Source organism: Heterodontus francisci, unplaced genomic scaffold (assembly GCF_036365525.1).
Source record: "Heterodontus francisci isolate sHetFra1 unplaced genomic scaffold, sHetFra1.hap1 HAP1_SCAFFOLD_781, whole genome shotgun sequence".
Lineage (NCBI taxonomy): Eukaryota > Metazoa > Chordata > Chondrichthyes > Heterodontiformes > Heterodontidae > Heterodontus > Heterodontus francisci.
The window spans coordinates 80,141-102,803 of NW_027141750.1; the positions used below are offsets into that span (position 1 = coordinate 80,141).

Consider the following 22,663-nt stretch of genomic DNA (forward strand, 5'->3'; position numbering starts at 1 on the left):
TAGAATCTCCAAATTTGCTGATGACACCAAATCCAGAGGTGCAGTAAACAGTGAGGATAATAAGAACCATCTGCAAAAAGACATAGGTAGGCTCGCAGAGAGGTGGCAGATGGAATTTAATACTGACAAATGTAAGGTGATGCATTTTGACAGAAGGAATAGGGAGAGGCAATATCGGCTTAATGGCACAGTTCTAAAGAGTGTGCAGGAACAGAGGGATCTGGGGGTGCATGTGCATTGATCTTTGAAGATGGCAGGACATATTGAGAGTGGTCAGCAAAGCATCTGGGATCTTGGGCTTCATAAATAGAGGCACGGAGTGCAAAAGCAGGAAAGTAATGCTGAACCTTTATAAAGCTCTGGTTAGGCCCCAACTGGAGCAGTGTGTCCAGTTCTGGTCACAACATTTTAGGAAGGATGGAAGGGTTGTTGAGAGGGTGCAGAAGAGATTTACCAGAATGGTTCCACAAATGGGGGATTTTAGTTGCAAGGTTAGGTTGGAAAAGCTGGGATTAGAGTCATAGAGTTATACAGCACAGAAACAGGCCCTTCGGCCCATCGTGTCCATGCCGGCCATCAAGCCTATCTATTCTAATCCCGTTTTCCAGCACTTGGCCCGTAGCCTTGTATGCTATAATTGTTCTCCCTGGAACAAAGGATATTGAGGGGAGATTTGTTAGAGGTGTACAAGATTATGACAGGCTTAGATAAGTTAAACAAGGAAAAACTGTTCCCATTAACTAATGCTGCAAGGACTAGGAAACACAGATTTGGGTAAGAGATGCAGGAGGAATGCAAGGAAGAACTTTTTTACACAGCGAGTGGTAATGACCTGGAACTCGCTGCCCTCGATGGTGGTGGAAGCGGAGACTATCACTGACTTCAAAAGGAAATTGGATGGGCACTTGAAGGAAATCGACCTGCAGGGCTATGGGGATTGAGCAGGGAGAGTGGGATTGACTGGATTGCTCTGTGGAGAGCTGGATTGGCCTCAATGGGCCAAATGGCCTCCTTCTGTGCTGTAACCATTCTATGATTCTGAGTTAGGTCTACACCATCTTTTATCAATGGTCATTTGAGCATCTCTGTGTAGATGCACTCTAAGAAACCTTGTAACAAGGTACAACACAGGAGATAAAAGCAAAATACTGCGGATGCTGGAAATCTGAAATAAAAACAAGAAAAGCTGGAACCACTCAGCAGGTCTGGCAGCATCTGTGGAAAGAGAAGCAGTGTTAACGTTTCGGGTCAGTGACCCTTCATCAGAACTGGTTCTGAAGAAGGGTCACTGACCCGAAATGTTAACTCTGCTTCTCTTTCCACAGATGCTGCCAGACCTGCTGAGTGGTTCCAGCATTTCTTGTTTTTATTACACCACAGGAGATGCCTGGAGTGGATTAGTGTTATGGAATTAGTGGGAGGACAGCAAACTGGATATAAAATTAGACAGAGAAAACAGAGAGTAAGAGTTAAGGGCCTCGAGGGAATGATGACAGAATTCGCAGGTGCCACCAAAATAGTATGTACAGTTAATGCTTTAGACCAAAGGAAGTTGTAGAGAGATATTGGTGTAATGGGCAAATGGAAATTTGTGTCAGTTTTGGGTCCATTCCCTTTTGACCCTGTGGACAGTGACAGGAACCGACTCAGCTCAGCAACATGTTCAGTCAGCCTTTTCCTCTCCACTTCTCCTGCCAGTCCTTCTCCACCTTCCCCTGCCCTCACCTATTCCCACTTCCCTCTGTCTCTCTGTGTCTAATGCTCTCTCTCTGTTTCTCTGACTTTTTCTCACCCTCTGTCTAATATACTGTCTTTCTCTCATAGGATCTGTTGGTGTATGAATTGCTGCAACAGTCTCTGAGCCAGTGATCTGAATGGAGGCAACGGGGTTGAGTATGGGTGATGGTGCTTGCTGCACCTTTCCCTGGGCTGCTGTTTGAAGTCCTTCCACCGAGGATGCTGCTGGTGTAACGTTTACAGAAACTGTTGAAGATCCTCACACACGACTCACTGTATGAATTGCACTGTCTGAGACTATGGTTTCTGTTAGACTGAAGTTATCACCTATTGACAAATCACTTTGGGGAGTAGGAGGTGGCTATAATCTTGTTTCAGGTTTTAATTAAATACCTTAATACCCTCTAACAAACACTCCCCCTTCCACCGCCCCCCCCCCCCACCCAGTAAGAAATTTGTCAACAGCTACCCCCCTTCGCTAATATCCCCCAATTACCCCATAAGTGGGCCTTTGCAGTGCAAGATCCTGAAGCAAAAGAAATAAAATGGCTTTTGTATTAAAAGGGACTGTTTATTTGATTTACATTGGACAGGAAGTGGGTTGATGAGAACACTGGTTCGAGGGGTTGGGCCCAACAATAACAAAACAAGTAATTATATTTATATAGTGTCTTTAATGTAATAAAATGTCCAAAGAAACTTTACAGGAGTATGACACTGAGTCACAAAAGGAGATAGTAGGACCGATGACCAAAAGCTTGGTCACAGAGGTGGGTTTTAAGGAGCGTCTTAAAGGAGGAAATGAGGTAGAGATGTGAAGAGGTTTAGGGAGGGTGTTCCAGAGATTAGAGCCTAGGTAACTGAAGGCACGGCCACCAATGGTGGAGCTATTAAAATCAGGGATGCACAAGAGATCAGAATTAGAGAAGCACAGATATCTTGGAGGGTTATGGGGCTGGAGGAGATTACAGAGATAGGGAGGGGCAAGGCCATGGGGATATTTGAAAACAAGGACGAGAATTTCAAAATCAAGAAGTTGCTTGACCGGGAGCCAATGTAGGTCAGTGAGCACAGGGATGATAGGGGAACAGGACTTGGTGCAAGTTAAGGCACAGGAAGCAGAGGTTTGGATGACCTCATGTTTATGAAGAGTAGAATGTGGGAGACCAGCCAGGTGTGCATTGGAATAGTCAAATCTAGAGGTAACAATAGCATGAATGAGGGTTTTAGCAGTAGATGAGCTGAGACGGGCAAAGTTGGGTGATGTTATGGAGGTGGAAATAGGTGATCGGAAGTTCACCTCGGGGTCAAATGTGACGCCAAGTTTGCAAACAAACTGGCTTAATCTCAGGCTGTTGCCATGGAGAGGGATGGAGGCGAGAGCTAGGGAATGGAGTTTGGAGCAAGGACTGAAAACAATGGCTTCAGTCTTCCCAATATTTAATTGGAAGAAATTTCTGCTCATCCAGTACTGGATGTTGGGTAAACAGTTTGCTAATTTAGTAACAGCGGAGGAGTTGAGAGAAGTGGTGGTGAGGTTGAGATGAGTGTCATCAGCATACATGTGAAAACTAACATCATTCTTTCAGATGATGTCACTGAGGGGTGTTACGACTGAGGTGGGAGGAGTGCACTGTTTATTCTAGTTCCACTTCTCCACAGGTCACAACTTATATTTAAATTTTCCCACTTACCAATACGGTCAATCATAGACTCTTATTTTTCCCAGAATAAAACACACTAACCAGGTTTCTTTGATGAACAACAAAATTATCAGTTTATTATAAAACAAGTCTTAGCAGGTAATGAAGTAAAGCATAAACACACAGACTGAAAATTTTAAAGTTCCCTTTTTACCTTAGCCCCTCACACACACACACACACACAGGTTAACCGGGAAAATAAAAGGGATTTTTGTTCAGAGCTCTGTTCCAGACAGAAAAATACTTGGGCTGAATACTTGCTCATTCTTGAAGAAAACAGCAGATGAGAAATGTTGTGTTCCAAAACTGGCATACAGTCTGGCTTCCGAGTACACATAGACAGGTCACTGGGATCTTATAGAACAGTTCGTTTCAGACGGCGTTGAGAGTTAATTTAGAATGCTTTTCTTCAAAGACAGGAGACGGGATGAGTTGACACAGTGGACTTCTCAGGGTCTTTTAGAGAGGTGCTGGAAAGCTGAGCTGTGTTGTGGTCTTCTGTGGGAATTCTCCTCTTCTGCAGGCTTTTTAAAGAGATGGAACAGGCTGGGCTGAGCTGGGGTTCTGTCCCGTAAAGGGGCGTGCGACTTGCACTTCTCTGCACACATCTTCCCCAGTTAGCAGGGTTTCTCTTCTATTTTTAACTTGAGTCATGTGACAACCAGTAAATGTTGCCAAACCAGTTGATTCAGTGTCCTCTTGATGACCCTCTTGGGGGAAAAAAAACTGGCCCAACATTTCGTCAGTTTGACTGTGAATTCTTCAAAAAATATTTTTAACAAAAAAACAGAAGCACTTTCACAACACTTCCACCCTTGGAGGGTTGAATAGACAATTTTTAAATGCATATCATTACAAAGTGTGGGAAAAATAGAAAATAAAAAAATTTAAAACACATTTTCACTCTTGTAATTAATACTGCTTTGTAAATTCTTTGCATTCAGATCACTTAAAACAAAGTTAAATTCTTGATAAAGCATCTGTAATTACATTATTTTTCTCTGCTATGTGGATAATCTTTAAATGATAAGGCTGTAATAGTAAACTCCATCGGAATAGTCTGGTATTCTGGTTTTAGAGGGGATTTGAGAAAAAGAATTTTCACCCAGAGGGTGGTTGGAATCTGGAACACACTGCCCGAAGGGGTGGTAGAGGCAGGAACCCTCACAATATTTAAGAAGTATTTACATGAGCACTTGAAATGCAATAGCATACAAGGCTACAGGCCAAGGGCTGGAAAATGGGATTAGAATAGATAGGTGCTTGATGGCTGGCACAGACACTGGGCCGAGGGCCTGTTTCTGTGCTGTACAACTCTATGACTCATGTCCATAAACTAATTCAAAAGGGCTAAAACCAATGGATTCGTTAGGTGAATTGCTAGCAGCAAACAAAAGAAATTCTAGCCCTTTATCCCAATCATGGGAATATTGATGACAGTATGCCCTGATCATCGTTTTGAGGGTCTGATGGTACCTTTCTAAAGCTCCCTGTGTCTGTGGGTGGGAAGCTGAAGACTTTAACTGTGTTGTACCCAAATTACCCATAACATCCTGAAAAATTTTAGACATAAAATTGGAACCTCGATCTGACTGAATCTCAATCAGTAATCCATATTTAGTGAAGAACTGGGTTAACTACCACTACCTTAGCTGTAATTATCCTCAAGGGAATGGCCTCGGGAATCAAGTTGCCATATCTATGATAGTGAGTATAGTTTGGTGTTCTGCTTTTGTTTTCAGTAAAGGTCCTACACAGTCTACCGACACCTTACCTGAGGCTGCAGCTGGCCATGGGGATGCATCTGATGCAGGATATCTGACGGAGCGGGACATTGAACCCGACCCCAACAGCATCCCCAGCTTCCCACCTGACCTGGGCTTTGCGGAGCAGCAGCAGTAATGATTGCCACACAGCAGGAGATGAATGATGCTCAGTTGCCCCTCAGTCAGCGGGATTACTGCACACATCACCTCATCAAGGACCTGAAGTGTAAGCGGGACATGTGACCCAACTTGCTGGAGTGTAAACACGAGTGTCACGACTGGGATCACTGCGAGCACAAGGATTACGTGATGCGTATGAAAGAGTGGGAGAGGCACCTGCTGATGAGAAAGAAGAAAATGGATGAGAGGCAGGCAGCATAACCAGTGTTCCTAGAGCTGCTGAGTAACTTGTGGCTCAGTGTCCATCAGTGAATAGTGCACTTATCTTGGGCCTGGAAGCACCCAGCTGCAATGCGTTGGTGAATTTTTTTGTATATAATTCTGCTGAAATCAATAAAATGTCCAGTTATAAACCTGAAAAACAAATAACTGGTATGGGAATTAGAGGTACAGGTTTTATGGCAGGTTCCTGTTTTCCCCACAATCTGGCACGTATGGCACCTTTTACAAAATTGTACCATGTCCTTGGAAAGACCTGGCCAGTAAAAATGTCAGCTTATACTTGATTGGGCCTTCCGGATCCCCTCATGTCCCGCTATGGGAATTTCATGCGCTATCCTTAATAGTTCCTGGCGATACTTAGGCGGTACCACTATCTGATGAATTACTGTCCATTCTTCATCCACAGGTCTGTGAGGAGGTCTTCACTTCCTCATCAGAATCACATTTTTAATATAATAGCATTCTGTAACTCCTTTTGCCTCAGCTTCTGTTAGAGCTGATTTGTGCCACTTTATTTAACTCTGGATCGGCTTGCTGAGCCTTGATCAGAGAAGATTTATTAAACATTTCCTTCGCATTATCCAAATCCGTAAAGAAAGCTTCAGATATTTGGCTATCTGTGCTGCCTATTTTACCGTCGACGATGGAACTTGTTTAGCCATTACTTGGGTTACTACACATAAAGGAAAAATTCCTGGAACCTTTTTCTGCAACTGTTCTGTCTCTTTAACTTCACTTGTTTTTTCTGTGACTACTGGAGAAGCCATTACCTTCGCTCCGGCCAAATCATTCCCCAGGAATAGGTCACCTCCGACTGCTGGCAAACTATGGACAATTCCCACAGCTGCCATTCCCGATATTAGGTCACACTCCAGCTGCACCCACTACAAAGGTGTGGGATTATACTCCCCACCAATATCTAGTTGGTAGAGGTTGCGGGTTTGGAAGGTACTGTCTAAGGAGCCTTGGTGCGTTGCTGCAATGCATCTTGTAGATGGTACACACTGCTGCCACTGTGCGTCGGTGGTGGAGGGAGTGAATGTTGAAGGTAGTGGATGGGGTACCAATCAGGCGCGCTGCTTTGGCCTGGACAGTGTCGAGCTTCTTGTGTGTTGTTGGAGCTGCACCCATCCAGGCAAGTGGAGAGTATTCCATCACACTCCTGACTTGTGCCTTGTAGATGGTGGACAGGCTTTGGGGAGTCAGGAGGTGAGTTACTCGTTGCAGGATTCTCAGCCTCTGACCTGCTTTGCAGCCACGGTATTTATATGGCTACTCCAGTTCAGTTTCTGGTCAATGGTAGCCCCTAGGATGTTGATAGTGGGGGATTGTGGTAATGCCATTGAATGTCATGGGGAGATGGTTAGATTCTCTCTTGTTGGAGATGGTCATTGCCTGGCACTTGTGTGGCGCGAATGTTACTTGTCACTTATCAGCCCAAGCCTGGATATTGTCCAGGTCTTGCTGCATTTCTACACGGACTGCTTCAGTATCTGAGGAGTCACGAATGGTGCTGAACATTGTGCAATCATCAGCGAACATCCCCACTTCTGACCTTATGATTGAAGAAAGGTCTTTGATGAAGCAGCTGAAGATGGTTGGGCCTAGGACACTACCCTGAGGAACTCCTGCAGTGATGTCCTGGAGCTGAGATGATTGACCTCCAACAACCACAACCATCTTCCTTTTTACTACATATGACTTCAACCAGCAGAGTTTTGTTAGGGCTCCTTGATGCCATACTCAGTTAAATGCTGCCAAGGGCAGTCACTCTCACCTCACCTCTTGAGTTCAGCTCTTTTGTCCATGTTTGAACCAAGGCTGTAATGAGGTCAGGAGCTGAGTGGCTCTGGCGGAACCCAAACTGAGCGTCACTGAGCAGGTTATTGCTAAGCAAGTGCCGCTTGATGGCACTGTTAATGACACCTTCCATCACTTTACTGATGATTGAGAGTAGGCTGATGGGGCGGTAATTGGCCGGGTTGGACTTGTCCTGCTTTTTGTGTACAGGACATACCTGGGTAATTTTCCACATTGCAGGGTAGATGCCAGTGTTGTAGCTGTACTGGAACAGATTGGCTATGGGCGCGGCAAGTTCTGGAGCACAGGTCTTCAGTACTATTGCCGGAATATTGTCAGTGCCCACAGCTTTTGCAGTATCCAGTGCCTTCAGTCGTTTCTTGATATCACGCGGAGTAAATCCAATTTGCTGAAGACTGACATCTGTGATGCTGGGGCCCTCAGGAGGAGGCTGAGATGTGTCATCCATTCGTCACTTCTGGCTGAAGATTGTTGCAAATGCTTCAGCCTTATCTTTCACACTGATGTGCTGGGCTCCCCCATCATTGAGGATGGGGATATTTGTGGAGCCACCTCCTCCAATTAGTTGTTTAATTGTCCACCACCATTCATGACTGGATGTGGCAGGACTGCAGAGCTTAGATCTGATCCATTAGTTCTGGGATCGCTTCGCCCTGTCTATTGTATACTGCTTCTGCAGTTTGGCATGCAAGTAGTCCTGGGTTGTAGCTTCACCGAGTTGGCACCTCATTTTGAGGTATGCCTGGTGCTGCTCCTGACTCTTCGTTGAACCAGTGTTGATTGCCCAGCTTGATGGTAATGGTAATGTAAGGATGAGGGCTTGCCCCGGTACCCAGAAACGCGAGAGATGGATGTCTTGTACAAACAAGCGATCTTTATTTACAAGCATGCAAGGAGAAGACATACTCTCTTGAATGATTGCAGGGGTTCTGCTAGTACGTTGTTCCAGTGATCATTTTATACAGTGGATGTTGTCTATATGGACTTTAGTAAAGACTTTGACAAGGCCCCTCATGGCAGACTGGTACAAAAGCTGAAGTCACACGGGATCAGAGATGAGCTGGCAAGATGGATACAGAACTGGCTCAGTCATAGAAGACAGAGGATAACAGTGGAAGGGTGCTTTTCTGAATGGAGGGATGTGACTAGTGGTGTTCCGCAGGGATTAGTACTGGGACCTTTGCTCTTTGTAGTATATATAAATGATTTGGAGGAAAATGTAGCTGGTCTGATTAGTAAGTTTGCGGACGACACAAAGGTAGGTGGGGTTGCGGATAATGATGAGGATTGTCAGAGGATACAGCAGGATATAGATCGGTTGGAGACTTAGGTGGAGAAATGGCAGATGGAGTTTAATCCAGACAAATGTGACGTAATGCATTTTGGAAGGTCTAATGCAGGTGGGAAGTATACAGTAAATGGCAGAACCCTTCGGAGTATTGACAGGCAGAGAGATCTGGGCGTACAGGTCCACAGGTCACTGAAAGTGGCAACGCAGGTGGATAAGGTAGTCAAGAAGGCAAACGGCATGCTTGCCTTCATCGGTCGGGGCATAGAGTATAAAAATTGGCAAGAGATTCTGCAGCTGTACAGAACCATAGTTAGGCCACACTTGGAATATTGCGTGCAATTCTGGTCGCCACACTACCGGAAGGACGTGGAGGCTTTGGAGAGGGTACAGAAGAGGTTTACCAGGATGTTGCCTGGTCTGGAGGGCGTTAGCTATGAGGAGAGGTTGGATAAACTCGGATTGTTTTCACTGGAACGATGGAGGTGGAGGGGCGACATGATCGAGGTTTACAAAGTTATGAGCGGCATGGACAGAGTGGATAGTCAGAAGCTTTTTCCCAGGGTGGAAGAGTCAGTTACTAGGGGACATAGGTTTACGGTGAGAGGGGCAAAATTTAGAGGGGATGTGCGAGGCAAGTTCTTTACACAGAGGGTGGTGAGTGCCTGGAACTTGCTGCTGGGGGAGGTGGTGGAAGCAGATACGATAGCGACGTTTAAGAGGCATCTTGACAAATACATGAATAGGATGGGAATAAAGGGATATGGTCCCCGGAAGTGCAGAAGGTGTTAGTTTCGGCAGGCATCAAGATCAGCGGAGGCTTGGAGGACCGAATGGCCTGTTCCTGTGCTGTACTGTTCTTTGTATAGGAGGTTTACTTGATAAACTGTTTCCTAATTACATCATCTCCCATCATTGCCCCGATCTCATCCTGCCTTGGTTATATTATTCACCTCGTCAACCTCTTGATTACCCTATTCATACGATTCTTATGTATTCATATAATTCGGGTGTTCCCCGTGCTGAGCGCGTTACTTTCTGATTAGGTATTCATATAATTCGGGTGTCTAACAGGCAAGCTGTCTCAAGCTATAGGGACCTAAGTTACGTCACGTATCCCATAGTTCCCTCTGCCAGTCTTCCCTACAGTAGAGTGGGGGATATGCCAGGCCATGAGGTTACAGATTGTGGTTGAGTACAATTCTGCTGCTGCTGATGGCCCACAGTGCCTCATGGATACCCAGTTTTGCATTGCTAGATCTGTTTGAAATCTATCCCATTTAGCACGGTGATAGTGCCACACAATACGATGGAGAGTATCGTCAAGGTGAAGGCGGGACTTCGTCTCCACAAAGACTGTGCGGTGATCACTCTTACCAATGCTATCATGGACAGATGCATCTGCGGGAGGCAGATTGGTGAGGATGAGGTCAAGTATGTTTTTCCCTCTTGTTGGTTCTCTCACCACCTGTCGCAGACCCAGTCTAGCAGCTATGTCCTTTAGGACTTGGCCAGCTCGGTCTGTAATGGTGCTATCGAGTCACTCTTAATGACAGACATTGAAGTCCCCCACCCAGAGTACATTCTGTGCCCTTGTCACCCTCAGTGCTTCCACCAAGTGGTGTTCAACATGGAGGAGTACTGACTCATCAGCTGAGGGAGGGCGGTAGGTGGTAATCAGCAGGAGGTTTCCTTGCCCATGTTTGATCTGATGCCATGAGACTTCATGGGGTCTGGAGTCGATGTTGAGGACTCCCAGGGCAACTCCCTCCCTACTGTATACCACTGTCCCGCCACCTCTGCTGGGTCTGTCCTGCTGGTGGGACAGGACATACCTAGGGATGGTGATGGCAGTGTCTGGGACATTATCAGATATGATTCGGTGAGTATGACTATGTCAGGCTGTTGCTTGACTAGTCTGTGGGACAGCTCTCTCAACTTTGGCACAAGCCCCCAGATGTTAGTAAAGAGGACTTTGCAGGGTCGACAGGGTTGGGTTTGCCGTTGTCGTTTCTGGTGCCTAGGTCGATGCCGGGTGGTCCATTCGGTTTCATTTCTTGGCCTTACAGTTGCAGTCAGAACTACAGTCTGATCTGCTGTACTCTCAGTCAGGGCCCCTTTCTCTGCATTAGCTTTGTGCAGCCCAAAAAGTCCCATGGGTTTACCCTGCATCTTCCAGCAATCTGCACGAAGATGTCCCACCTTGTAGGCTTACGGACATCACTTCTACCCTCAGCACCTTCCTTTCTGGGGCCTGAGGAGGATCCTGGAGCATTCCCAGCTGTCCCTGGCTACTTGTCTTCCTTTCACCCACCCACCTTCTATCCTTCTTGGTTTGTGGGGGTGACGGACAAAAGGTTTGGGCTTATAACCAAACTTTCTGGTTCTCTACATGGGTTCTTACTAATGGAGAGAGTGATTTTTTAAATTCTTCCAGGAGAATTCGTTCCTTCAGGTTCTCATACGTGGCTTTCATCTTTAGTGCCTGTATCCAATGATCAAAATTAATTTGCTTTACCCTCTCAAATTCCAGACAATCTCTGGAGGTTCTGAAATTTCTGTCGGTAACCTTCAGGGACTAACTCAGACTCAGTGACAATCGCTTTTCCCATCTCTTAATCTGCAGAAGCCTCCTCAGAAAGCATGGCATAAACTTCATGTGCTCTGTCCATCAGCCTGCTTTGCATAAGCAGTGTCCAGCTTTCCTTTGGCCACTTCATCTGTTTGGCTATCTTTTCAAAAGAAACGAAAAATGCCTCTACGTCCCTTTCCTCAAACTTCGGGATGACTTGTACAAATTTAGCTCGCCACTGGGTCCTGGCTGGAGTCAGATCTTTCCTCACCAGAACTTTTGCTGGAGTCAAGACCACCCCTTCATTTTAGTGCCATCTTTTTAAATTTGAATTCCCTTCATTCTCTTTCACTTTCTGTTTGAAATTTAAGATTTTCAAATTGTATTGCTTTTTCTTTGTCAAGTTCAAGCTGCTTCATCTGTAACTGAATTGTAGCTAATTCAACTGCACTACCCTCTGGTTTGTTGTCTTCTTCCAATTGCAAACACTGTGCTATTACTTCAATTATGTCAGCTTTCTTAGCTCCTGGTTTTAACTCTTAGCACCATCAGATCTGCCAAATCTTTTAGTTTAACCTTAGTTAAGTGTCTCAAATCACTCAGGGAGACATCCTCCTTCCCCAGAAAGGTCGTAGCAACTAACAAAGACATTCTGGTAATGTAAACTTGAATGTACAAGAAACCTGGTTTTTCTTTGTTTTTAATCAATTAGTATCACCCCACTTACAATTGCACGTCATCAGCTTTGGGTGTCCCGGACAGAGAGCCCCCAATTTTACGTTGCGACCGAGGTGAGAGGAGTGCACTGTTTATTCTAGTTCCACATCTCCACAGGTCACAACATATAGTTAAATTTTCCCACTTACCGATGTGGTCAATCATGTACTCGATTTTTCCCAGAATAAAACACACTAATCAGGTTTCTATAATGAACAACAAAAGTATCAGTTTATTATAAAACAATTCTTAACCAATAATGAAGTAAAGCATAAACAATAGGGCTGGATTTTATCCTCGGCAGACGGGAGCCGTTCACTGACTGAGAAGTCGGTGGCGAACCCGCCTCCGCCTGGCCTGGGGATTCGGCCTGTATTTTGTGGTTCCCAGGCCTTTAATTGGTCTGAGGCGGGACTTCCACCTCATTGAGACAGCAAGTCCCGCCTAATGGAGCTGCCGGCCAATCAGAGGGCCATCAGCTCCTAATCCCAGCAGCACCATTGGGAGTGGTGGTCACTGCTGGGACTGCAACCCAGCCATTGGAAGGAAGGTATTAGGGAGTCCCGGAACGAAGGGAAGTTTTTGGGGCCTTGTCAGGGATGATGAGTCGAGCTCCGGCGAGGCAAGGGCTCGATTGGGGGGATGGGGCATATTGGGTGTTACGGGTGGTTGGGGCATCGGGGGTGGCTTTTCTTGGGCCTGGGCCACCTGACCAGCCACGGGTAAAATCCCCATGGGGCGGGGGCGGTGGAAGTGGGGGGAGGTGGTGGAGGCCCTTAAGTGGCCATTAACTGCTCACTTAAGGGCCTGGGGTGTGTGGGCCGTTTTTCACTAGGAAGGGCCTGTGGAGCCTCACGCTCCATTTTACGCACCTTCCTTGGCCAAATTCCCGCTCTTTTTTTGGGGGGGATGGGGGGTGTAAATTCAGCCCATAGATTGAAATTTTAAAGTTCCCTTTTTACCTTAACCCCTCACACACACACACACCAGTTAACTTGAAAAATAAAAGGGATTTTTGTTCAGAGCTCTGTTACAGACAAAAAATTACTTGGCTCATTCTTGAAGAAAACAGCAGATGAGATATGTTGTGTTCCAAAACTGGCATACAGTCTGGCCTCCGAGTGCACATAGACGGGTCACTGGGATCTTTTAGAAGAGTTCTTTTCAGACGGCGTTGAGAATTAATTTAGTATGCTTTTCTTCAAAGACAGGAGATGAGATGAGTTGATACAGTGGACTTCTTAGGGTCTTTTAGAGAGTTGCTGGAAAGCTGAGTTGGGTTGTGGTCTTCCCGCTTTTCTTAAAAATTCTCTTCTCCATCTGCATCTTTTTAAAGCGATTTAACAGGCTGGGCTGAGCTGGGGTTCTGTCCTGTCAAGGGGACGCGACTTACACTTCTCTGCCCACATCTTCCCCAGTTACCAGGGTTTCTCTTCTATTTTTAACTTGAGTCCTGTGACAACCAGTAAATGTTGTTGCCAAACCAGTTCTTTCAGTGTCCTCTTGATGACTTAGGGAAAAAAAACTGGTCCAATATTTCATCATTTTGACTGTGAATTCTTTAAAAAATATTTTTAACAAAAAAAACAGAAGCACTTTCATAACAGGAACAGCGTGTAGATGAGAAATAGAAGGGAGCCAAGGATAGAGCTAATGGTGCAGGAGCAGAAAGTGAAGCCATTGCAAGTAATTCTCTGGCTATGATAAGATAGATAATAATGGAACCAGGTGAGACCAATTCCACCCAACTGAACGATAGTGGAGAGGCATTGGAGGAGGCTGGAGAGAACTGTTCAGAATATTGGTGAACATGGGGACCAGGAGGGCAGGTTGGGTGGTCAGTTTGTGGGAGTAGGAGAAAGGGAACAGGAGGTGGGTCTCATGAACAAGATGAGCTCAAAGAGGGCATGAGCAGAGAAACTGGAGAGAGCTATGAGTTCGAGTTCAGGGCCAGGACCCCGGAGCACGTGATGGCAAGTTTGACCAGGTGGGCTGGTGGAAGGGAGGGAGATGTGGCAGAAGCTGCTGATCAGATTTCTTGGTTTTAGTGACAAAGAGGTCCTCGCACCTATTGCTGGAGATGAGGGTGGAGGGAATGAGGAGAGGATTTAAGAAGATAGTTTGCAGTAGAGACAAGAAGCTGTGGATTTCTTTGCATTCCAGGATGATCCTGATGGAATAATGAGAAGTTTTAGCAGACGAGAGCAGGACCCAATACTGTTTTAAGTAGTCCAGCCAGTTCTGGCAGTGGATGGCTTAAGCAGATATCTTTTCAAGTCTGTGTCCCATGGACATAAGGGAGCAGAGATGAGGGCCGTAGCGGGGAAAATGGCCAGGGTGAGAGGGACTGCTCTTTTTATTGGGGGCGAGGGCATCAAAATTGGAGGTGAGGGTGTGGTTGAGCAAATCAGCAGCTGCAGAAATGTTATGGCAAACGAAGAATGCAGTCACATAATGTTGTCATGGGAGAAAGCAGCTGTGGTCAAACATTTTGTGGTCATGCCTGGAATAAAATGATAATTCAGTTTTTTTTTCAAGTCGTTCTTGGGGTGTGAACATCGCTGGCATGTCCATTCCTAATTTCCCTTGGGAAGGTGCTGGTGAACCACCTTCTAAAAACCACTGTCGTCCATGTGGTGTCGGTACAATAGCAGTGCTGTTAGGGAGGGAGTTCCAAAATTTTCACCCAGTGACAGTTAGGATGGTGTGTGATTTGAAGGGAAACTTGCAGGTGGTGTTCCCATATGTCTACTGGCCTTGTCCTTCTAGCTGGTAGACGTTGCAGGTTTGAAGGTGCTGTGGAAAGCAGTGTGGTGAGTTGCTACAGTGCATCTTGCAGATGGTACACACTGCTGCCACTGTGTCGGTGGCGAAGGGAGTGAATGTTGAAGATGGTGGATGGGGGTGCTTTGGCCTGGATGGTGTCGAGCTTCTTGAGTGTTGTTGGAGCTGCACTCATCCAGGCAAGTGCAGAGTATTCCATCACACTCCTGACTTGTGCCTTGTAGATGGTGGACAGGCTTTGGGGAGTCAGGTGAGTTACGCTTCCAGCGTTCCGGACGACTACATCTGCAGGAAGTGTACCCAGTTGCAGCCCCTCACAGACCGCATGGATCAGTTGGAGCGGCAACTGGATGGACTTAGGAGCATGCAGGTGGCGGAAAGCGTCATAGACAGGAGTTTTAGAGAAGTGGTTACACCCAAGGTGCAGGCAGATAGATGGGTGACCGTTAGAAGGGGCAGGCAGTCAGTGCAGGAATCCCCTGTGGCTATCCCCCTCTCTAACAAGTATACCGTTTTGGATACTGTTGGGGGGGGATGGCCTATCAGGGGAAAACAGCAGCAGCCAGAGCAGTGGCACTGTTGTTCAGCAGGGAGGGACAAAGCGCAGAAGAGCAATAGTTATAGGGGACTCTACAGTCAGAGGCACAGATAGGCGCTTCTGTGGACGTGAAAGAGACTCCAGGAAGGTAAGTTGCCTCCCTGGTGCCAGGGTCAAGGATGTCTCTGAACGGACAGAGGGCATTCTGAAGGGGGAGGGTGAACAGCCAGAGGTTGTGGTACACATCGGTACCAATGACATAGGCAGGAAGAGTGATGAGGTCCTGCAGGGGGAGTTTAGGGAGTTAGGTAGTAAGTTAAAAAACAGGACCTCTAGGGTTCTAATCTCTGGATTACTCCCTGTGCCACATGCCAGTGAGGCTGGAAATAGGAAGATTATGCAGCTAACTTCCCCAATATTTTTGATTTTTTTTAATTTAGAGATACAGCACTGAAACAGGCCTTTCGGCCCACCATTAACCACCCATTTATCCTAATCCTACATGAATCCCATATTCCTACCACATCCTCACCTGTCCCTATATTCCCCTACCACCTACCTATACTAGGGGCAATTTATAATGGCCAATTTACCTATCAACCTGCAAGTCTTTTGGCTGTGGGAGGAAACCCACGCAGACACAGGGAGAACTTACAAACTCCACACAAGCAGTACCCAGAATTGAACCCGGGTCGCTGCAGCTGTGAGGCTGCGGTGCTAACCATAGCGCTTGGGGCTTGGATGGGGCAGAATTTGTGAGGAGCATCCAGGAGAGCTTCTTGAAACAGTATGTAGATAGTCCAACTAGGGAAGGGGCCATACTGGACCTGGTATTGGGGAATGAGCCCAGCCAGGTGGTCAAAGTTTCAGTACTGGAGCATTTTGGGAACAGTGACCATAATTCCATAAGTTTTAAGGTACTTGTGGATAAGGATAAGAGTAGTCCTCGGGTGAAGGTGCTAAATTGGGGGAAGGCTAATGATAACAATATTAGGCAGGAACTGAAGAATTTAGATTGGGGGGTGGCTGTTTGAGGGTAAATCAACATCTGACATGTGGGAGTCTTTCAAATGTCAGTTGATTAGAATCCAGGACCAGCATGTTCCTGTGAGGAAGACAGACAAGTTTGGCAAGTTTCGGGAAGCTTGGATAACACGGGATATTGTGAGCCTAGTCAAAAAGAAAAAGGAAGCATTTGTAAGGGCTGGAAGGCTAGGAACAGATGAAGCACTTGAAGAATATAAAGACAGTAGGAAGGAACTTAAGCAAGGAGTTAGGAGGGCTAAAAGGGGTCATGAAAAGTCATTGGCAAACAGGATTAAGGAAAATCCCAAGCCTTTTTATCCATATATAAAGAGCAAGAGGGTAACCAGGGGAAGGGTTGGCCCACTCAAAGACAGAGATGGGAATCTATGCGTGGAGCCAGAGGAAATGGGTGAGGTGCTAAATGAGTACTTTGCATCAGTATTCACCAAGGAGAAGGACTTGGTGGATGATGAGCCTAGGGAAGGGAGTGCAGATAGTCTCAGTCATCTCATCAAAAAGGAGGTGTTGGGTGTCTTGCAAAGCATTAAGGTAGATAAGAACCCAGGGCCTGATGGGATCTACCCTAGAATACTGAGGGAGGCAAGGGAAGAAATTGCTGGGGTCTTGACAGAAATCTTTGCATCCTCATTGGCTGCAGGTGAGGTCCCAGAGGACTGGAGAATAGCCAATGTTGTTCCTTTGTTTAAGAAGGGTGGCAAGGATAATCCAGGTGGTAGGGAAATTATTAGAGAGGATTCTTCGGGACAGGTTCCATAAATAGAGGCATAGAGAGTATAAAAGCAGGGAAGTTATACTGAACCTTTATAAAGCTCTGGTTACATCTGAGCTAGAGTATTACATCCAGTTCTGGTCACTACACTTCAGACAGGCTTAGGTGCACAGATTATTTACGAGAATGATTTGAGGGATGGAGGATTTTAATTGCAAGGTTAGGTGGGAAAAGCTCAGTTTGTTCTCCTTCGGAGAAAATAGATTGAGGGGAGATTTAATAAAAAAGTACAAGATTGTGACTGGCTTAGACAAGTTAAGACAAAGAAAAACTGGTCCCATGAACAAATGCTACAAAGAGTAGGGGGCATAGATTTAAAGTCAGAGTTCCACAGCACAGAACCAGGCCCTTTGATTTCTGGCACCGACCTGATGGGCCAAACACCTAATTATTCTCATCCCATTTTCCAGCACTTGGCCCATAGCCTTGTATGCTATGGTGTTTCAAGTGCTCATCTAAATACTGTGAGGGTTTGTGTCTCTACCACCCCTTCAGGCAGTGTGTTCCAGATTCCAGCCACCCTCATTGAAAATTTTCTGAAAATCCCTCTAAACTGGTTGCTCCTTACCTTAAATCTTTGTCTCCTCGTATTGACCCCTCTGCTAAGGGAAAAAGTTTCTTCCCATCTAACCTACCAACATCCCTCAATTTTGCATACCTCAATCCTGTCTCCCCTCAACCTTCTCTGCTCTAAGAAAAACAACCCTAGTCTTTTCAGTCTCTTTATAACAGAAATGCTCCAGCCCAGGCAACATCCTGGTGAATCTCCTCTTTACCCTCTCTAGTGCGATCACATCCTTCCTATAGTGTGGGGACCAGAACCATGCAGTACTGCAGCTGCAGCCTAACCAGTGTTTTACACAGCTCCATAACCTCCCTGCTCTTATATTCTATGCCTTGGCTAATAAAGACAAGCATCCCATATGCCTGCCTAACCACCTTAGGTACCTGTGCTGTTGCCTTAAGTGATCTATGGACAAGTACACCAAGGTCTCTGACCCCCTGTACTTCCTAGGGTCCTACTATCCATTGTATATTCCCTTGACCGGTTAGTTCTCCCAAAATGCATCACCTCACACTTCTCAGGATTAAATTCTATTTGCCACTGCTCTGCCCACCTATATCATCCTGCAATCGAAGGCTTTCCTCCTTGCTTTACAACAATTTTCACATCTGCAAACTTACTGATCATACCTCCAATATTCACATCTAAAATCATTAATGTACACGACAATCAGCAAGGGTCCCAGCACTGGTCCCTGCAGTACATCACTGGTCACAGGCTTCCACTTGCAAAAACAACCCTCGATCACCTTCTGCCTCCTGCCACTAAACCAATTTTGGATCCAATTTGCCAAATTGCCCTGGATCCCATGGGCTCTTACCTTCTTAACCAATCACCCATACGGGACCTTATCAAAAGCCTTACTGAAGTCCATGTGGACTACATTTACTGCTTTACCCTCATCTACACATCTAGTCACCACCTCGCAAAATTCAATCAAGTTAGACACAATCTCCATGACAAAGCTATGCTGACTATTCCCAATCAATCCCTGCCTCTCCAAGTGGCAATTAATCCTGTCCCTCAAAATTTTCCCAACCACTGATGTTATATGGACCAGCTTGTAATTTCCTGGTTTATCCCAGCTACCCTTCTTGAATAATGGTACCACATTTGCTATCCTCCAGTATCTCTCCTGTAGCCAGAGTTTTGAGCAAGAGATGCAGGGGAATAGGAGAAAACACTTTGTACAAAAGTAAATGCAGCAGTGGTGATGAGCAGAAACTCAGCCCACAAGTGCTGTGGAGGGAGAGACAATCACTTCAAGAAGTTGGATGGCCACCTGAGAAAAGTAGACTTGCAGGGCTATGGTAGTCAAGCTGGGGAGTGGAATTGACTGCCTAGCTCCAGAGAGCCAGCATGGAATTTGATGGGCTGAATGGCCTCCTGTGCTATAAATGACAATTTGGGTTAGCAAAGGGAAATTACTGCTGCACAGGCTGTAGCAACTATGGAGAAAAAAAGGACATTTAGTGAGTAACTGCAGCATTTTGCTTTGAGATTTCTAGCATCTGCACTATGACTTTAGTGATAAAAGCCCTGTGATATATTTGCCCTCTAAACTGGTTATTTTGCTCCTATTTTTCCAGTTGTAATGTTCCACTGGGAATCCTACTTGCTTGGTGGTTACTTCATTAACCAGCTTTTTGTGATATGCCATTATCTTCAGTATTCACAGTATTCACATTTCAGGCCATCCTAAGGCACAAGTCAGATTAGGCAGCTCTCAAGTTCCTACTCAAACTTGTCAGTGACTGGTTTACATGGTCAGACCACATACTAGCTTTGCTCTCCTGATGTAAGATGGGGAAGGGAGAGCACAAGTGAGCTAAAAAATGCATTTGTAGCATAGGTGGTAAAAGGCAGCACTCAAACACTAGCAAGCATGCAATGACTCAGATTGCTGAGGACTAGGGTGCTCTGTACACACCACTCTGAGTGGCACCGAGGCCAGTCACTTATGCATATAGTCTGGTCATCTCTTATTTAGTGTAGTGTTTTAGGGATAAAAATGAAAAACTGACATGGAAACCAATGAATCACAAAGGACCCAAGAAACATTTCAGAATTAAAAGAAACCATTTATATTATGACTACAATTCACTTTAATTTAGCACCCTGGGTGGCTCCAAAATATGTAAAGTATTAATACAAGACATGTTTTACAGAAATCTTGTTGCGTAGGACTAAACTGATTCCAAACAATGAAGGGAAGAGAGAATCAGCCAGCAATTAACCCACAAAGATCTGAAGATTCTTCCATTTTAGCTAACTGGAACAGCTAGGCTACAGTTATTGCACATCATTCCATCACCATCACAGGAAGTACATTTTTGCCTCCCTGGCCTGGGGAGGATCAAGAACCTGCTGTGCCCTCTTTCTTTTTTAAATAGTCTTCAGTTTGGGAATCAGCAGAGTCATTCAAATCTCCTTTTGGTCAGGCACTTCAAGCTCTTGCCTACAAGACCTACTTAGTTCCTCCTCCCCCACTTGCTTTTGACATTCAAGTCCTTTAATTGTTTGATCATAATCTGTTCCATGGCAGCTTCATACCCTCTGGAATCAGTGATTACCTAAACTCAAAGGCTACCCAAACATGAGCAGAGCCCTACACTAGCACCAAGGAACAGCATCTAAGACGCTGGGGACTAGACTAGACTTTGTCCATGGGACCAGACCCTAGTAGCAACCCTTCATTGGCACCCAAGCAACTAATATACCAGCTTCAAGTGAATGTTTGCAGACTCTAAAACCACAGGAGACTTCATACAGCACAATCCTTGCCTTAGCCAAGCTGCAGGTTTCCAAAATACAGGTGGTAGGGGAAATGGATACCCTCAAGCCAAGAGGTACTGTGAAGATTATAGTCTTGACAGCTACTGTAGCAGAGGCAAGAAACAGCATGGGGTCTGACTGAAAAGTAGCTGCATAATTCTTCAAATTAAGCACCATGTCTGCTTCATTTAGAATGAATGCAGGTATAAACCAAACAGGAAACTTGCTGCAGACTCTAGCCTACAAGAGTAAGTAACCAGGGCAGATAACAGCTGAAAAAGGTAACAGGGCACTGTTCATTTTAATTTCTGCTGGAAAATGGCCCACCAGGCTTAAACATGCATGCTTGAGAGTCTTTCAAACAGTTAACACATTGGAGGCAGGAAGTGAATCAGCAACTTTGACTTTGCTGAAAGGCTGCTTGCCAATTAAAAAAAGGTAGCAGCTAGACTATGCAACTGGTACACAAGAAAACTGATGTCCATCCATTGCAAAAGCAAGCTCACTAACCTACACTTCACCCATGACCCTTACCAACTAGTGTAAGTTTAAAAAACTTTTCCAGCTGGGTGATTGAATGAAAGAGTCAGCCAATATACAACGGTCATGCTGATTGAAGACAAACATCCACTGCTGTGGTTCTGATAGGTTGGTGTAAGGACAGAACTAGAAATGGTGAATTTACATTAGTCCTAATAAAATCATATGGAAGTGATGGATCACGAGACAGTCTCACTCCTTTACAGGAGACAGATACAAGTGCATTAAATAAAGTGAACTTTTACAAAGGCAAACAATTCAACCACAATTGGTAGAGTCAATAATACTAATCATTTCATAACTTCAGTTAAACAGCTTTAAGTTTACACCTTGAACTTTAAGGGCATACAACAGGCTGACTCAAACTCAAAACTTTAGCATTTGCTAGTGCATGTTAGTTTATACAAAGACATTTAATACAACATTGTTCTTGAAAAACACTTTAAAACACTGCAGTCAGCCAAGTAGGTAAGCTAGCTTATGTCATCAGTTCCAGAACTACTCCACCTAATCCTGTTTGGCATCCTTCACTGTTCTCTTGATGCGAGAGTAGGGGCTGATGGTATCATCCATGATAAAGTCATACAGGACTTTTGCCCAAGAAGAGTACTGTGGCAGGCTGTCATAATAATCAGCAGCTATCTTCCTCACCTAAGGGCAGAGAGATACATTGAGCACAATTACTGCACCAAAATTCATAAATTCAAACTTAATCTGCACAGGAGGAAATTAGATTCCATTTTCTCCCATGTAGGAATTGGCTGTTACTGGGGTACAGTTCCTGGCAATTCAACTCAGGGGTTAAAGTTACCAACATTAGTAGGCTAGTTCACTGGCATGCATCATAGCTAAAGAGCTAGGAGTCAGTAGCTAGATACTGGATTACAAGGTGTTTCCCTGCACAAAGTGGGAAAGAATTGTGTGTTTTAATTAAAAGCAAAATACTACAGATGCTGGAAATCTGAAATAAAAACAAGAAATGCTGGAACCACTCTGCAGGTCTGGCAGCATCTGTGAAAAGATGTCACTGACCTGAAACGTTAACACTGCTTCTCTTTTCACAGATGCTGCCAGACCTGCTGAGTGGTTCCAGCATTTCTTGTTTTTATTATGTGTTTTAATTATTGCCCTGGGGAGGGGGCACTGAACAAAATCCCAACATCCCACATACACTTCAAGCAGCAGCTGGGTAAGAGATCAAACTTCTAAACCAGGAGTACAAGAGTCCTAGCACTAGTTTCTGTAGTTAACTTGGGATGTGAGACTTCATGTCTAACTAATCAGATGTGTCTGCTTCTTGATTAGGGTAGTTCTCTACTAATTATTCTACACTGCAGTCACAGTTATGCTACACAGCTTTATTCAGCAACTGCTTCAGACCCATTAAGTGTTGTTACCACCAGGTTACCATCTAGTTTCTACTCTTTCCTAGTCAATTCATACCCATTTTATAACTCAGTCTGCCTCATTAGCCCCTTGTAATAAGCATTCTAAGTCAAGGATGCAAATTAACTTCATGAGATACCCTTCAGTTTATAGTTCAGCTACAAAGAATCATATCCTGGATCTTTTGTTCCAATACAACCAAATACTTTAGGTGAATCTACATTTTCAATCCACCATTTTGCCTTCAAAATAT

At 45.1% G+C, this 22,663-nt stretch overlaps 2 protein-coding genes across 2 annotated transcripts in view; one reads left to right on the forward strand and one right to left on the reverse strand.

Moving 5' to 3' along the window:
* The window catches only part of LOC137364641 (nuclear valosin-containing protein-like), a gene marked incomplete at its 5' end in the record, with an annotated part of 81,276 nt that extends 76,947 nt beyond the window's left edge, over window positions 1-4,329 (forward strand). The window contains one exon of the mRNA XM_068027718.1: window positions 1,825-4,329. Coding sequence (XP_067883819.1) covers window positions 1,825-1,869 — 45 coding nt within the window. The remainder of the gene's footprint in view (window positions 1-1,824) is intronic.
* Window positions 4,330-19,769: 15,440 nt separating this feature from the next.
* The window catches only part of LOC137364640 (sphingolipid delta(4)-desaturase DES1-like), a 41,232-nt gene continuing 38,338 nt past the window's right edge, over window positions 19,770-22,663 (reverse strand). Inside the window, exon 3 of the mRNA XM_068027717.1 lies at window positions 19,770-21,675. Coding sequence (XP_067883818.1) covers window positions 21,532-21,675 — 144 coding nt within the window. The 3' untranslated portion in view covers window positions 19,770-21,531. The remainder of the gene's footprint in view (window positions 21,676-22,663) is intronic.